This window comes from Leuresthes tenuis, unplaced genomic scaffold (genome assembly GCF_036924035.1).
Source record: "Leuresthes tenuis unplaced genomic scaffold, fLeuTen1.0.hap1 SCAF_6, whole genome shotgun sequence".
Lineage (NCBI taxonomy): Eukaryota > Metazoa > Chordata > Actinopteri > Atheriniformes > Atherinopsidae > Leuresthes > Leuresthes tenuis.
Genome location: NW_027325360.1, coordinates 27,093,884 through 27,111,028, shown reverse-complemented (window position 1 = coordinate 27,111,028; position 17,145 = coordinate 27,093,884). Strand labels below are relative to the sequence as shown.

At 42.9% G+C, this 17,145-nt stretch overlaps 1 protein-coding gene across 2 annotated transcripts; it reads right to left on the bottom strand.

Moving 5' to 3' along the window:
- Window positions 1-603: 603 nt before the first annotated feature.
- On the bottom strand, window positions 604-16,937 carry mxd1 (MAX dimerization protein 1). 2 transcript variants are annotated; one of them, XM_072388507.1, is made up of 6 exons: window positions 16,060-16,937; window positions 15,347-15,467; window positions 9,564-9,593; window positions 5,700-5,814; window positions 5,363-5,522; window positions 604-4,037 (listed from the first exon to the last, which is right to left on the bottom strand). In XM_072388507.1, the coding sequence occupies exons 1-6, from the start codon at window positions 16,124-16,126 to the stop codon at window positions 3,841-3,843; spliced, it is 690 nt and encodes a 229-aa protein (XP_072244608.1). In that variant the 5' UTR covers window positions 16,127-16,937; the 3' UTR covers window positions 604-3,840. The 2 variants fall into 2 exon arrangements, with proteins under 2 accessions (XP_072244608.1, XP_072244609.1); XM_072388508.1 differs by having other exon boundaries at window positions 15,347-15,464; window positions 16,060-16,935.
- Between the last annotated feature and the right edge of the window lie 208 nt (window positions 16,938-17,145).

The window sequence follows — 17,145 nt, the reverse complement described above, 5'->3', positions numbered from 1 at the left end:
GAGACATATAGACACACACACACACACACGCACACACACACACACAAGCTCAGACCCACTGTACCTATTAGACAGAGACATGGCCGGGTTAACATGCAGTTGAACAGTATACCTAATAAAGTGGCCGGTGAGTGTATCTGTGTATTTCTGTTTAACCTATCAGACCCATCCTGTGGCATGATGATGGCTCCATTATTGCCTGCGAGAAGATAAATACAAAAATCAGCTCTATGGCTTCCTTCCCCCTCAGCAGTCAGATGGCTCCAGAAGAGATGTGAGATGCTTTACAAGATACCCACCCCCCCTCTTTCTTCTCCTTCTCCTCTGGCTGTGCGTGTTGGTTATGGAGGAGCAGTTGGATGGCTGTGATCACACAAATCTGGGATTTTGCCAACAGTTTACCCTGTAACACAGTGGCTGGCGAGGATCTCGCCACCATGAAGCCATTCTTTTCATCTCATGTTCAAAGACCTCCCCATTACTGTCTGTCCAACCATATGTGAAAGCGGTGGGTTTGGCTCCTCTGCTAACGCCTTTATTTGTCCTCTCAACATAATAATTGCAGAGGCTTTTATGTCTTGAACAAAGACCATGACAAGGTGATAGGTAGGTAAACAAGGGTTTCAAATAGTTTATTCTTTTAATATCACTGGCAAATATAAATTGCTGCTCCACAGTTCATTGTCAAAGGGTTTTTTCCCCCACACACATTTCCAATTAATTATTTAGAAGACAGTGTCCAAATTCTCCAATTCTTAAAAATTAGGTGCAGAAAATGTCCTATTAGTCAGAAAACAGACATTTGACCTTTCGGAGGAGAAAGGCAGCAGGTGATGAGGATGTTAATGGAGCTATGACGCGGTGTGTCCGTGAGTGTTTTGTATGTAATGTATGCAAGCACCACGCCTGAGACAGTCACAATGAAAAGGAATGACCTTTGTGATACTTTTCTATATATCATACAACACTCACGTGTCTTGTGTTGGGTCATAAATTTGTGTCTGTTTTAAGGCATTATTAGCCATGTTGTATGCAGGGACAAAATGTGCAAAAACCAAATGTACACATGAACATGAGTTTCCCCTGATGCTGAAAGCTGTAGCTTAAACAACTGGTCTGACTGTAGTCTTGTTCTTCGAGAGATTCCAACACCTACTTCTTAAGGCAGATGCTGAGAGCACCAGGGTCACCGTGTTGGGGGATGTGGGAGGGAGGGACGGCGGTTAAAAGGGCAATAAACGCACATGACCCCCGAGCGTCTACAGAATACTGCCAAATCTTGGGCACGATCTCACGCGTGGCCGCTTGGCCGACACATGAACACACATACAGGTAGACTGGCAGAAGGCAGATAGCAGGTAATGTATGGGGACAAAATGTGGGAAACACGAGACTCCCCTGGACATTAATGCTGAAGTTATCAACTGAACCTTTCCTCTTTTTTTGCATTTTAATAGTAAACGAACAGGAAACAATTTTTTTTAAGCCACCCACCCTCTACCAGCCAATGAATTTCTCTCTGAAGACAGTGACGAAACACACACACACACACACCGTACGCACAATCACGCACCGACAGATGGCGTTTTCAGGGAACACACCTGCCCACTCACACATATTCTCATTCCATTTTCCTTGTTAGCGTGGCTACACAGTTCCTCTCTGTTTGAAAAGGTTTCAACATGACAAAAATAAGCAGCATGCCACACTCAGTTTAAACAATCTTATACTTATTTTTACTATCTTTTATTTATTTATTTTTTTTTTCATTTTTTTTGTTTTGGTGTACCATCTTCATGCTTTAGCTGAAATTTGCAAGAGACGCGTGTACGAGCAGGGAGCTTCCTTTGGCACTGAGCTGCTGCACCGCAGAGTGGATTTACATTCAGCGGTCTGCGATCCTCTCCCTGCCCGTGATGATGCTGGACCCCACGAAGAGCTACGAATAGCCCTCGAGGCCATTTCGTCTGAGGTTTCTGGTGAAGGAGGAATCATTGCCTCTCTCAACCTGGCCACCAGCTTCTCAATTTTATGCGTTTTTATTGAACATTTTTCTGATTTATTCTGATTATTTTTCTTTCATCCCACCATCCCTACTTTATAACGGGGCAAACTGCTTTTAAATAGCTAAAAAATAGAATCAACCACCAAGAAAACGTGCCGAATTCAACAGTCACAAAACGCCTCGAGGCACAACAAACACTTCTAAATATTTTATAGATTGACTTGGCTGTGCAAACAAACTACATGTGATAAAACTCTTGATAAACCCCACAAGAAGTACATAAACTATGACTAAATATATCTTTATATATTCATCTATATATTTAGTATATCTAATAAATACATTTGCCAATAGACATAGATCTTTTTGAAAACTATTTACATTAGGTGTAGATTTCTGCAGAAACAATAAATAGCTACTAAGAAGGCAAGGCAAGGGAGAGAAAATCTGTGGTTTTAACATTTTAGTGCTTTTTAGATATGAACACAGAAAAGTGTGTGTACCCACAGAAGGCCAGTCATCCTGTTTCAGTGCAACTTGCCTTGTCTCAAACTAAACTCTCCGTTTCAGAAATAGCTGGCAGGAACATCCATTTGCAAAAATAATGCTTTGTCTCACTCGCTTGTCTTCTCTACACCGTGGAATGTGCTCAAGTCTCTTGACTGCTGTAGGTAGATGGGCTCTTCCCTTCCTGCTAATACCTGCTCAATGGGGCAGTGAAGGAGTAGTGTACAAAACGTACCAGCACCTGACAAAATTAACCTGCATTCAGCCCGTCGGCTGGTGTTTAAAGCTGTCGTAGCCGACAGCGCCTGCCGCCGCCGCCAGGCCCAGACATGACATACACACACATGGGAAGGAGATGCTGCAAAAACGCCACAGTCATCAGAGAGAGAGGCAGAAAATGTCAAACCCACCCCCCAAAACCTTATCACAACCCCAGACCCTTTCACAATCTCATGCTGCACGATTTTTCTTTTGTTTTTTCTCGTTTTTCATCTGAACTGCAGGCGTGGATATGAAATCACAGGGTATTTGGGGACCTGCCTGATAAAGCTTGGGTACTGAAGGACGTATTGCTGTCGGCCTCGAACGTTTAACACCATTCATCTGGTTTAGTGTCTGCTGACTGACGTGTTTTACAAACATTCACTTAATCTGGTAGTATTACTACCGCAGCTGCAGCAGGGGCCTTCTTAAAAGACAGTCTTTAAAAAGACAACATTTTTCTTTACAAAAACAATTTTAAGTGCAAGGTACCATGCACGGGTTGCTGACTGGTGAGCAGGGCAGAAAAACCAGCCCCACATCAGTGTCACACCTTTGAGAGGTCTCATTGGACATAAAGGAGCAATGGAGGGGTGTGTGTCTTTGTGTCTGTGTGTGTGTGTGTGTGTGTGTGTGTGTCAAAGTAAGAGTGAAATCTCATAAGTGCTTCCCATGGCTCTTGCGGCATAGAAAAAGAGGCAGTGGGACATTGTGTGGTAACATTCTCTGGCTGAAAGTTGTATATGGTAGGACGGAAGGGCGGAGGGGGTGGAGTGTCTTTAAAATCCCGCTCGTTTGATTGGCGCAGAGCGGAGCGGGCGGCACCCTTAAGACTGACGGCTCATGAAGGGCTGGATGTGGTGGGTGTCTCAGAGTTGCTGCAGTCTGAATGGAAGTCCGCTGACGCCTGGCTGGACGAGAGGCCTCTGACTTGGTCAGTCCTAACAGAGAAGGAGGGAGGGAAAGGGAAGGGAAAGGACTGAGCGGAACAAAGGTGTGGGGAGGCAATCAGGGGACCGGATTGGCTGAGGGGAACGGTTGGGTGTTGGGTCAGTGAGCAGTGCTGTTTATAGGCTGCAGCCCAGCTGCTTGGCCCTCTCCTGAGTGTCCTGCAGGCGCAGCAGGCTGGCACTGGAGTAGCCCTCATCGCTACAGCTGCTGCGCAGGCTTCCACGCTCGTCCCCTGAGTCGCTCACACTGCTGGTGCTCCACTCCAGGTCACCCAGCAGATAGTCTGTCCCCTCCACGTCTACGTCCAGGTCCTCTGTTAAACACGAACAACACAAAGACACTGCTGTTATGGGGCCGGATGACGACTCTGTATCATCAGCTATCTGTTCAAATTTCTCTGATGTGTGCTGTTAAATTGGAGAACGTGCCAACACAAACAGATATTACAACAAATAACAGTCGTAAGCTGTTTTCCTGTTATCAACGTTAACACCAGTTGACAAAGATATCAAGTGCTCGAGGGAAGAAACGGTGAGAACATGGCAGCAGGTCTTCGGGAAGCTGTGAGGACTTGTGTTAATTGTTGCCTTTCAAATACAAACAACAACCAAAAGGGTCTTGGAACTGTAGTTCAAACATATGCAAAAAAATTGAGAATTTTTACATAATTAAAACATTTAATGTCTTAAGCAACATCATTTCATAGGAGAGGGTGATCAGGACTCATTAGGGTCTAAAATCTCACTGTTTAGCGTTCGCTTGGTGTAAATTCCTGGTATGCATCTACATACAAACATATACTATAGCTTTCCCACTTTGATTAGTTAATGATAGCTCAACATTTGTTTCGAACACGTTTGGCTGCTGTTACTCATATGCTTCATCTGTGTTTACATGGTATTTTGGGCACGGGAAGATAAAAAAGAAGCAGAACGCAGAGCTACTTTCATGACCTTTGATGGTCGTACTGCACACTGACGTGGATCCTTTTTCTTTAAAGGTGCAATCTTTGATTAACTAGTAGGTTTGCAGTACTAAGAGAGTGATGACAAATCAAAACTTTTTAAACGCATAAAATAATTAGAATTCCTATTGTTTTAAACAGCAGAAAATGTATCACATTTCTGAAAAACTCACTTTGACTCTCTGTTTTGTCATTATAACCGCATGCAAGTGTATTGTGCTACAAAAAAAAAAACATACCTTATAACAAAGTATCATTTGAAATCCTTTGAGTGAGGAATTTTCTTCAAAACATGTCTCCTTTATTGCTCTTTCAATGCCGTTTCACGTCATTCGATTTCAGGGAGGCGTGTTGTTAACATAAATACAGACCGACTACAGAGGTGCTCTCAGCACTGAGAGGTCACATGTTTAACTGATTTAAGCTTGTCAAACCACATTCTTCAACCTGCATAATACATAATACAAAAGTAGAAACATCCGGTCTCAACATGGGAAACGAGTCTCAGTCCATGGAAAGCCTCCACCAAGGAGTTTTCCTGTCCAATTAGCCAAGAAGGTTTCATGAAATGCTCCAAGATTATCTGTGTTATTAGTATGCACTACATAGATAATACTGAACTGACAGCTTTAAAAGACAGAACTGGCCACAGCTGTGCCTGAGTGGAGGCTCACCCTGGTCAGAGTCGGACTTGTCAGAGGACCGGGTGGAGCCGGTGCTGTCCATGCGGATTCTCTCCACCCCCAGCTGCTCCAGACGCCTCCTCAGATGTCTCTGCTCCCGCTGTAGCTGCTCCAAGGTGTGCTGAGATTTCCTGTCGCTCTCCTCTAACCTCTGCACAGTTGGCGTGACAAAACAACACACATTAGGGGTGGCTGCCGTTGTTCGCCTGTCGGTCACAGCCCACAGGAGCTCATCAACAACACAATGCTTCCACACTTAACCGATGCAGCAGTCAACAAATTGCCCTCTTCACACCGATTAGGCCACTGTGCTTCCACACAAACACACCTTGATATGATCTTTGGCCTTCATCAGCAGGCTGAGGGTGGTGTGCCTGTTAGCATCTGGTCCCAGAGGAACGAGGGATTTCAAGCGCTCTAGGCACAGCCGTAGATGTGCCCGTCTGGAGAGAAACAACACAAAGATGGTGGAAACGGTCATATAATTTTCAATGACAAAAAACCCCTGGTTTAGAAACACACCCTCACACTGAAATCTTCTTAACTTATCTCACTTACTTTGAAGAAACAGTGACAGCCTTACATGAGCTGCGTCTGAGAGATCCAGTGAGGCGTTCTTGGATTTCATTGGTGTGTCAAAAGCACACATTTATGGTGCAGCCTGAGCGTTTCTGAACATGTCACATGAGATGAAAAAAACCACATCCTCTGCAGCTTTAGCTGTCGGACAGATGGCCTCACATTTTACTAATTGTACTGTCGTGAACATGTAGAGGCCTGTGGAGTCTGAGATGTAGCTCAGACATCTCTTGAGTCAATGGACAACACAAACCTGTTGATCAAGTCAATCAAGTTCAATTGATCAGCAGCGCCTGGCTGTTACTTATCTTCTGAATTCCTACGGAAGCAGCAAAGACAGACTTCACTTTTTGGCACACAGCGTCTGCATTTTGTATAATAAAACAGTGTCATATGTTATGTGCTGTTACTCATTTGAAGTGGTCTTTAACTCATCTTAAGACCTGATGAGGAAATGATGATCATTTCATCATATCTTTATACATAAACCCTTAAAATTCAAAGAGGATGCATTTTCTTTTTTTTTCTCTAAAAAACAGTTCACTGAATACACGATTTGGAAAGTTCACCTTGTTAGTTAGTACAGTACAATTGTGGATGTACTGTTTTAAAATGAACAAGATGACCAGTCACCACAACGACTAAAGCAGTCACAGTCATCAGATGCCGGTGCCGTGTGGTCAAAGCACTCATTCAGTTAGTGGCAGATGTTCGTCAGACTGCTGTAAAGTCAGCTTTTCTTGCAGTCTTTTTCATACTGTTCACTTCTCTGAAAAACTGACCATACAGCTGCTTCAATGTAGAAATCAGATGACCTCAAGTAACTCATGTCAAGTTACACAATCAAACGCTTCCCCACTTTGCTTTGGCTGACAGTAAAAACAACAAAAACTAAGAGAGAGAACCTCCTTGTTGGCAGTAATATCCCAGATCAGTATGAAAAAAATTAAAAACTCAACCACTGACAGTTTAGGTTGCAGATTTGTATGTATAATTATGGAACTCCTTTTTTTATCTCCATGCCAACACTTGTTCTCCCCCACCACAAATCGACCGTCGAGGAAATTGATCTGATTTTGTGCGGTTAATTCTGCCACTTGAGTGCCCTTTGAACAACTTCTTTGATCACATATGTAGTTGCGCTTCCTTGGATTTGGAATTGGATTGAAAGTGTAAAAAAATAATCACCCAAAAATAAAATCCTAAGCCAACAGAAAAGAAAATTTGAATTCTTTTTGGCATTTCTTTGATCATTCTTATTAGAGGTTTTTATATAACCTGACGTCTGCTTCAGGAAGTCAGCATTGTGACATTATTAGATAAACTACATACTACGTTTCACTGAGCAACAGTGTGCAAACCCTCAAATCAGAAATGTGCTGAAAGCCTGCATTCATGTGAACCAATACTAATGTAACCTGTTATACACCCCCACACACACACAAACACAGCTCATATTTTCATTCCTCATCTCCATCGTGTTTCCTGCTGTAAATCTCTCAGCTGCTCTAATCTAACAGCCCTGGCAGTTGCTGAAGTCTAGTGGGTGTTGCTAACCGCTTGACCTCACTGTTACACAACACACACCTCCAGCTCCAGCCTCGTCAGGAGGGTTACTCGTCGCTATGCTTGTGTTTGGCTGGGCGGGTGGGCAGTGCACGACAGTGAGTGGAATGATGTTGTTTTTTCTTCTGCTGGGAGAGCTGTTCATTTACTGTCTGCTGCAGATATTCCTGAGGCAATCTGCGAGTGATTTGAATGTGTGCAGAAGAAGTACAGCAAAATACCTGGACTCATACACACTGCACGCAAACACGAAAAGCTGTATGCAACAGCTGAAACCGAGCGCTCATTTCTGCGCAGACTCAGTTCAAAGGGCGTCCAGACTGCCGTTACATAATATGGAAATGTCCTCGCTTAACTTGCTGTGACATAATAAGGGATCAGGAGGCCAAGCTAATGTTTGTCAAACAACTGATGAGCAGCAGACTCCTCAAACTGCACAGGTCACATGGTGTTGGAGCGAGACAGAAACACAGCTGCGTGTCAGCAACAGGTTATTCTGGATTAGTGTGTCAACAGGTATGTGTGTGTGTGGACCGTGTGTGTGTGTGTGTGTGTGTGTGTGTGTGTGTGGACCTTGAGGCTGAGACCCAGTTTCACACTGAATGCACAAGTTGAACTTCCACAGAATTACAGCTATCAGCTATAGTTTTCTTCATGCTCCCATATATGGTTGCTTTCATCTACTCAGAACTAAATCTAGAGCAGCCGGGGAACTTTGCCTTACCAGCATTAAATCACCTCGCTCTCACCATTTGACCTGAGAGCGAGCGGCCACGGTTAGCATGGAGATACTTGCGTGCAAAGAAAAAGCATGACGGTGACGGGAATCATGTTTCCTGGACATAAACGCATGCACAGGTGTGATCCGGTTTCAAAGTGCAAAACAGGACTTGGAAAGTGTGCACGGTAATTTCACCAAAGACAGCTTTGCTGGACTGGAGGTGGTTTACCATGACCGGAGGCTAAATCCCACTCAAATGCCTGATTCTCTGTATGACTCATATTTCAGTTCACGGCCATCTTCAACAACCTAAGAATATGTTTCCAAATTATTTTTATGACAGTTATTTGCGATAAAGACAAGCAACGCGTTAAAGACACTGCGACCTGTGAACATTTGGCACTTCTGCTGGTGGAATGACGAAAACAGCAACAGAATAGCCAAAATAGTTTTGGGAATCAGGAGACTAGTTGTGCATGGAATGAATAGAGTGCCATAGAAGATAACAATCCTGTCAAAGAATAAGAAAATTAATTATTTATTCTTTTATCTTACTTTATATTTATTCTCTCATTAATTCTTGTTCATATTTCCTAATTTATTCACTTGTTCTTTTAATAGATTCCAATCATTCCATGATTATACACAATAAAACTACCATTTCTATAGAAAGTTCAGTTGTTCTTCTTTCTAACAACACTGGCTGCTATCAGGAGCCAAAGGGCACTCTACAGCGAGTCAGCTGATACAACAACAACACCCCATACGTCCAGAGGGGCCACTGAGGTCGTTTAAACCTACTGAAGCACTAAACCGAACACAGTATTTTATTAAACAATCACGTGAGGAGCGGTTTAATACGAACAAACTTCACTGCGCCAGCTCCTTAAAATGTGTAATTTCCTGACAAATGTGAAAAAAAAGTCCTTTTCCTGCACTGACACTTAGCTAAGCTACAAAATCCTTCTCATAGTTCTAACATGAGACCTGAAACAGATGCTGAAATGGTTTGCTTTTGGTTTTCTCCCTCTGTAACACTTTGAATGAAATGTGCCTTTTTTCCCATATCAGATTAATTTTTCCTTTCTTACATCAACATGTAGCCTGATAAACCTGCAAACTGAAACAAGAAATTTGTTTTCCCGCTTTAAGTTTGAAAACCTGCAGCTTTACTTCACAATGACTCCTACAGAACCAACGTGAGAAAAATCTCATTTTCCAAGCACAACCCGTTCATTATGGTCAAAAGTAAAATCATTTTGGTGGTGTGAGCGGATATTCCAATATTCAAATGACACAAAGACACAGATTTCTTCTTTCACATACCTGTTCTTTTCCATTTCATTGTGCGAAGACCTGTGGAGAGAAAACAAAACGATAATATCACATGTGAAAAGCCAAACATAATAACAGAAAGAGTGATATTTCCCTCCTTCATGCCCCATCGCTGAGTGCAGAGCTGACTGACGGGGAGGGAGCACCAGACAAAAGGCTGTGAGGTCGTATATGAGTAGTTAAAGACAAGACGAGATTTTAAGACAAATGAATAAGAAGTTGGGCATTTTAGCCTGTACGGTGGAGGGAGGAAACGTTTTTCACTTTCCCACACAGACATGTGACGAGGAGGCCCAGGGATAAACATAGTAACAGTAACTAGAAACAGAAGGCTAGAGTAGACAGAACTATGTCCTTTCATATTGGCTGATTATCCATTATACATGTAGTCCTGAGCAGGGTGGGGGAGGGGGAAACACAGCAGAGGTAAAATGAGAGATGGCGGTTTGCTAGAAGCCAGCATGACTCCTGCACTGCGGTGTTGAGGTGGCACACGCACACGTAAACAAACGGCAGCATGCAGACGGAGCAAAGACAGAAACAAGGTCAAGTGCATTTTTTGGGAGGAAATTTGCCAGAGACCTGTGGAATGAAAGGGTAAGTGAGAAGGAGACACACAGAGAAGAAGAAGATCCCCTCTGCATTCTTGAACTCTTCTCCACCTCCACCTGACCCCAACCCCCCTCTTAGTCTCAAAATAGCCTCTGCATTTTCAGCTCTGAGACTGTCTCTGACCGTCACTCACAGACACACACGTTTTAATTCCAATGCACAATGTTTCCACGTTTGACAGTTTTTTAAAACCACGTACTGCCACACGTAGAAAGCCTGGGAGTGCATCACAGCTTCAAGAAGAATGGATTTTCACCAGGCTGTGTGTGTGTGTGTGTGTGGCTATCATCATGTTTCAGACAGCCACAGGAGGTGCTCTCTTTCTCATTTGGCCCCCTCTACCAAGTGTACATTCCTGTCCGGGGCAGACGGCCACTGGTGACATAACAGCACTGGCAGCGAAGTCGCCCCATAAATTCAGGCTAGATTTCAGACTCTGGAAGATGTTGCATCTCCTGCCATAGTCTCATACCTTCCGCATGTAACACCCTTACAGTACAGTACAGTACATCTGAAATGAAACAATTGTGTAAAAGTCTTGAGACACTCGTCATTTCTTTACAGTCGGACAGAAAAAAAAATGGGTCTTCAACACAGCCTGAATCCTCTTAGACAAGCTTTCTGTCCAGGCTTCTTGAAGGACATCTCAAAGCTCTTCTTTGGATGTTGGCTGCCTTTTGTTCGGTTCTCTGTCAGATGATCCCACACTGCTTCAATAATGCTGAGGTCTGGGCTCTGGGGAGGATTCATCCCTCCATAAGACCTGTTGCCACTGATTTTCAGTCCACTTCTTGTGTCATTTGGCATAGCTCAGCCTTTTCTCCCTGTTTCCCTTCCTTAAGAACGGCTTCTTGACAGCCACCCTTCCATGGAGACCATTTCTGATGAGGCTTGGGCCAACAGTAGATGGATCAGCTGAAGGTCCAGATGCATCTCTCAGGTCCTGTCAGGTCTTTGCTGGATTTTTTCCTCTTTCTTAAGGACATCACTTTCAGATCCTGTTCATCTGCTGTAGATAGTTTTTTAGGCCTGGCACTTCTTCTTTTGTCCTCAACATGTCCAGTTTCCTCAAATGTTTTAAGGACACACTGCACATCATGCTGAGATTTTCAGCTAATAGCTCTTTGGGAATCACCTCGTTGGGGTAAATATACTATTTTATATCTAACCGTGTCATCTTTGGCATATCTCTCTCTAATAGATACAACTAAAGGACCCAAACCCTTTTAAAGACCTTCAGAGAGTCCGAAGAACTATTGCTCAAGACGAGTTTAAAAGATTAGACGATCTAAATTAATTGAGACACAGGTTTGGACTTCTGTAGCTGAGCTTAATCTCATAATTTCACATGTACAGAGAAACATATCAAACTGCAGTGAGCTGGAATAATTGGATTGGGGTAATTTCCACTAAATAAATACAGCATGACCAGGCCATATTTTCACATGTTTAGCCAATTATGATAAAATTCCACATGAATTTAGCAGCTAAAAACATGAAGTTCTACAATAAAAACATAACCTAATAGCAGGTTATGTAGTAAACTAAAAGTGGTACATAATAATAATTGTTAATAATTCCTGCCTGTGTACAGAGAAGGCATTGGGTCAAAGTTCTGCTGGTTTAGCAGCTGAAAGCCTTCCCACACCAACATCCCCATAAAACAAAATGATTGGCTCTTTTAACATTTCCAGAGTACGCATGCTTAGCCTCAGTGCAGTGGTATCATACCTAATGTATCTTATGCTCAACGGGACTACCTTACAAACTACCACAACAGGGATTGATGGCATCAAAACTTTCTGAGAAAATGGGTTTACCACTCCGAACTGGACCGCAGGAGCCAGCCCAAAACAACAGCGCTGCCCTGCTTGTGGACTGATGACATCTCTTACACACTTCAGCGTTAGAGTCTTCCTGTGACATGTTTTAGTTGGCAAACACATGGTTTTAAACTTATTTCGGAGCCGAGTTCACTCTTAAAGACTGTGAAAAGACTGTGACTCAGTGAAACTGTTATTTCTTTGAAACTGATACATATTTCTGATTCTGAATTTTCCATCTTTAATCTTTCCTTCTGCAACCGACCGCATACAAACATTTTCACCACTTTTCTTCACTGAGATGCTAAAATCACTGTAAAACACTGATCCCTAAATAACTCAACATTGTTACTCAGTCCTATTCTATTTATTCTGGTGTTGCACTTTGTTGAGCATTTGACATGAGCGTGGAGATGCAATCGTACCCTTTCCTACTAAACGGGTGACGTGTATTTGGTATTTTGTAAGCTGGCAGAACAATCACAGTTTAGTAAAGCAGGGAGGATTTCTGACAGTGAGCAGATCTTTTTTAGTGAAAACAGGCCCACAGTAAAGCACATTTTCACCACCTGAAACAATCAAAACCTCCAAATTTTAGCGATTTCTACACCGCGTCACTATTGCTCCACATTTTTGGCATGAGCGATGGCTACTAAATCCATCCTGCTGACGATCAGCTACGACTCTTTGTGTGTGCGTGTAATGGAGGAGCTGGTGTGCTCAACTGGCTGCCAAAAGTGAGAGTGGAGAAGGAAAAGCACAGAAGGATGGAGGAGGTGAGGAGAGAAGGAGGAACGTGTGAGAGGTGCAGAAACAGAGATGAGGGGGAGGGAGTCACTACGACGGACACATGAATGTGTACACAGCAGAAAGCCTCCCCTCCCCTCCCCCACTGTTCACACATCCATACGTAAAGGATGCAACAGAAGCTGGAGGGGCATGTACATTCTGTGCTGAATGGATCGAATATATACATGATTTTCTGTTCAGCATTTCAAAGTGTTTACACAAAAAAAATCAATTGATCTATGATCATTTAGAGATCCACTTGTATACCCTAGGTGGCACATTTATTCAGAACTAGTGCTGGTCTGCCTATAAATGGTCATAAGCCGACATCATGTCTCATCACATCAGATCAGATCATCTCATGCCATGTTGACACCCTTATTAGTAACAAGTGTGTCTCCATTTGCCATAAAAAGCAATGAGTAATAGCTGAAAAACTGCTCCCAGATAACAAGAAAGCCACTGTAGGAGTAAATGGGAAAATGAAATGGTTGTAGGTTAAAAAAGCTGCAAATGAGCACAAACCAGGAGCAGTCTGAAATCTATTTGGCAAACCATAGTAGCACCTTTCTCCGCTTGGCATGTCAAAAAATGTTGTGCTGCAAAGCATGTTGAGACATGATCTGAAGTGAAAGCATGTTCTTGCTGCACTGCATGCCATGTTCCTTTTAAAACATGGAGGAAATGGAAGAACACCTAATTTATCATCGTCGATCAAGCGCTGCCGAGCACAAATGATATATTCTATTCAACAGACACAGAGATCAACATTTTCCGGTTTATTCAGTGAAACCTGAAGCTGAATATCCTAATTTATCTGTCGCTTCAGGAACGGGAACCGCTGTAAATTTGCTGTAAATATGCTGTAAATATGCTGTAAATATAAAATTGAAAAGCAAGAATAAAAGCGCTTCGATTCCTGTGGTAGAGCGAGTGCCTAAGAGGTCTCCTGCTCAGGATCATGAAAACAAACTACAGTCTCATCACAGAGAGGAGAGGATGCAACAAAAATCTGTTCTGACATGATGGATTTACGGGACGCTGAATGAACTTGTGTCCATGGAGGTGAGGGCTCTGCCAGGACAGGCCCCTCTCACTGAAATGTCTCCTGCAGTCACCTTGACTGACCCACTTTGTGGCCATTCACTTTAAAGCCAGGCGGATGTTTGCTGCTGTCAGTCAGTCGCTTTAAAGAACACAACATGAAACTGGAACACACTCTCAACACAGAACACATGCAGCCACAGCTTGCAACATCAGATGAGCCTTTCTGTAGAGATATGCAAAGATGAGACATTTGACTTGAACGTTAAGAGTGAGTTTCACATTGTGTTTCTAACTAGAACCTTCTCTAACTGATAAGCAAACACCAAATTTGGCTCCATCTTAAAACGCACTCCCTTTTCTTGCATTTTTAACTTCGGTTAGCAGGTTTAATCGTGCATTATCTGTTTTTTTTGGGCATAGCACCAAAGCCCATACACTGTTTCCAGTAGAAAAAGCAAAATGTGACTGAGGCTGAAACATAAACAGTTTAAACCTGCAAGCAGTGGGGACAAACTTAAAGAAGGGATATGATGGGTGGCTTGTTGCAGAGCTGACAAACAATGACAGAGGTGGGTTTATGGCTGCAGGCTGGACTGTGAGGACACTTCAGCTGGAGGCATCAGACAGGAAATAAAATAAAATAAACCGCACCAGAAGTTGGTTCTGCTGTTGAGCAAAGAGCACAGGAAACGCCACCAAATTGAACAACCAACCCTGACCCAATCTCCTCTAAATGCCAGTTCCTCTTTTAGGCTTTTTTTGTTGACTTAACTGATTATTCTAGGAAATTTAGAGTACAGCCTCTTGACATGGAAAACCTCAGAATTCTTTGCTTTCTTTTTCACACGACTGTTCACGCACAAGGAAAAATTAAACTGAAACTAACAAGAAGGAAATTAAAGTTTTAGTTTAAAAAACTTGTGAAGCAAGATGTTATTGTGCAAAAATGTGGATACACTATTTTTTGGTCCTGCTGTATTGTAAATGTGTCAGCAACAGATTACATGAAAGTGGCAGCTGCTGCAGCGTGTTTTTCAGCACTTTACTGTCGGCCACAGGTCCACAGGCAGGAGGCTGGAATGATGCAATGACACACACGGATACTGTAGTCCTGACTACACTATTGTCAGTTCAGAACAGGCAAATCTACAATTACACTTCACGAGCTAGCGCTAACCATGTTAGCATTCCTTCCAGACAAGTTACCTAGATAAATCTGAGGTTGTGGATTTCCTTCAAGAGTTTATACTAGTGATTTTAAGACGAAAACAAAGCAAAACAGTCAGGCTGTTACAGATGACACAATTTAATTACGTGTAATATCAATAATGAGAGGTTACTTTGAGAACAACCGTGCAAACCTGCCACATCATCTCCAGTCAAATAAACCCTCTTATTTCCTGGAGCCATGATGGAAGCGGAGCCTCTACCTCAACTGTTCTCGCAGTCAGCAGCCAGACCCCTCTCAGAGGTTTTCAACACAACAAGCCAAATAGCCTTTACCTGCTACTTGTGTTTTTCTTGCTTTTGCTTTTCCTTTTCAAGCTTTCCCTCTCTCGACTGTTGATGAAGGGCGGCATGGAGGCATAGCCGTGTTCATCTTGGTCACGTGTCCTGATATCTGCTGATGCAAAAATACAGTCACAGTCAAAGCAAGCGTGGGTCTGGAATAAGAGGAAAGCAAGATGTGCCACATCTGAACCTGGTCATTTGGATCTCAGTAGCATTGCCTTACGGTGAGGTGCAAGCGTACGATGAACAGATTTCATGCAGTAAATGTATAACACCCCCCACCCCCACCCCAATTGAGCCAAGCCAATGATGTCACCCTGAACTGGAATAAACTCCACCAGCAAACCACAACAGGAGGAAAGGAGGGGCTTCCTTTAAAACATTGTCTCCTTGCACATCTGACTGCATCTGCAATTTATGCATTAGTTGCAAATACACGTTTTCATTTGTATTAAGTAATCAAAATAATTCAGAACCATCTATCATCTCAGATTAAGCACAAATTTGGGTTCGATGCAGCCTGTGCAAAATCCAACAACATTAATGTATAGAATAATTACGTGATGTAATAATAAATAAAATGCCCCAGTCTGCTTTAAGACAATGTAAAATGTTATGTGCATATATTCGAGCCATTTGTGGAAGGGATGCCACAGGAAGGGGGTGGGAGGAAAACCATAGCAATGAACAAAATGATACTTTACCTCGTTCCCTACGGTCGAGGTACTCGGCTGCTTCGATCAACATCTGCACCATTCCGATAGCCGCCATTTTCAACAATAACACTGATAATATAACAATCCAATAAGGGATTCCGACTATTCCCAACCTTCCTCAGGTCCTGCCTTTGGCTCTCCTGATGAACGCTGGTGCTTTGCTGTTATGTCAGCTATTTTAAAAGGCGAAGAGCAACGTTTAAGAGTTAGTCCAATTTAACCTACCAGTCTGTTAAAAGCTCAAACTGGTCTTTTCTGTTATGGTTGTTTAAATGATGTTAAAATGAAAGGTTTGGCTGGTCAAAACTGACGCTAACACCTCTGAACAGCTAATTATACTTTGCTCCCTGTGAACCAATTTGCTGGATTAAAGTCGCCGTTAGCTCCTCGACACAAACAAAACAAATGTCTACGTAAGGTCTAAAAAATTCCCGGGTACTGCTCTGCTAAGGGGAAAAAAAAGTCAAATAAATAAAACATATACTGGTTAGCTGGTGTTAGCGCTAATGACAAGTTTCCAAAATCACGACAAAAAGTTCTTGCTAGCTCGGTTGGATCTTTAAAGCGTCAGCTAAAGGAAAGGAAAAAACGTTAGCCCGTACAGTTGTCACACACTTGCCTGATGTGAAATGGGTATAAAAAACAGCGAACAGCACGGTGCCATCCAACCTTATCGGCTCGGGGGGGTTGGACTGGCTAGTTTTGTGCTGGGCTATCGCTGATAACGCGTGATATGTCTTGTTGGACAAGCAGATAACGACCGATATCTAGTAAGGTACAGCGACAGTTTGTCAAAGTGCTTCCAAAATAGTGACTTGTTAATGTGGATAGCAGTTGCCTACTGTACTCTACCACAAAGCCTCTGTGTGCTGTTACGTGATTGGATGGTAGCTGTAATAACTCCAGCTATTATTGGTTCTCTAAGCCGTCAATAATCAAGGGGGGTCGGCACTGACTGCCACTGTGGACCGGGTGAAGCCATTTTGTTTCCAAGTTTCCTTGATTTAACTATATAATTTGAGCCGTAATGAACAGTCTTACATCGTGATTGGTTATTTTCTGATGAACGAGTTG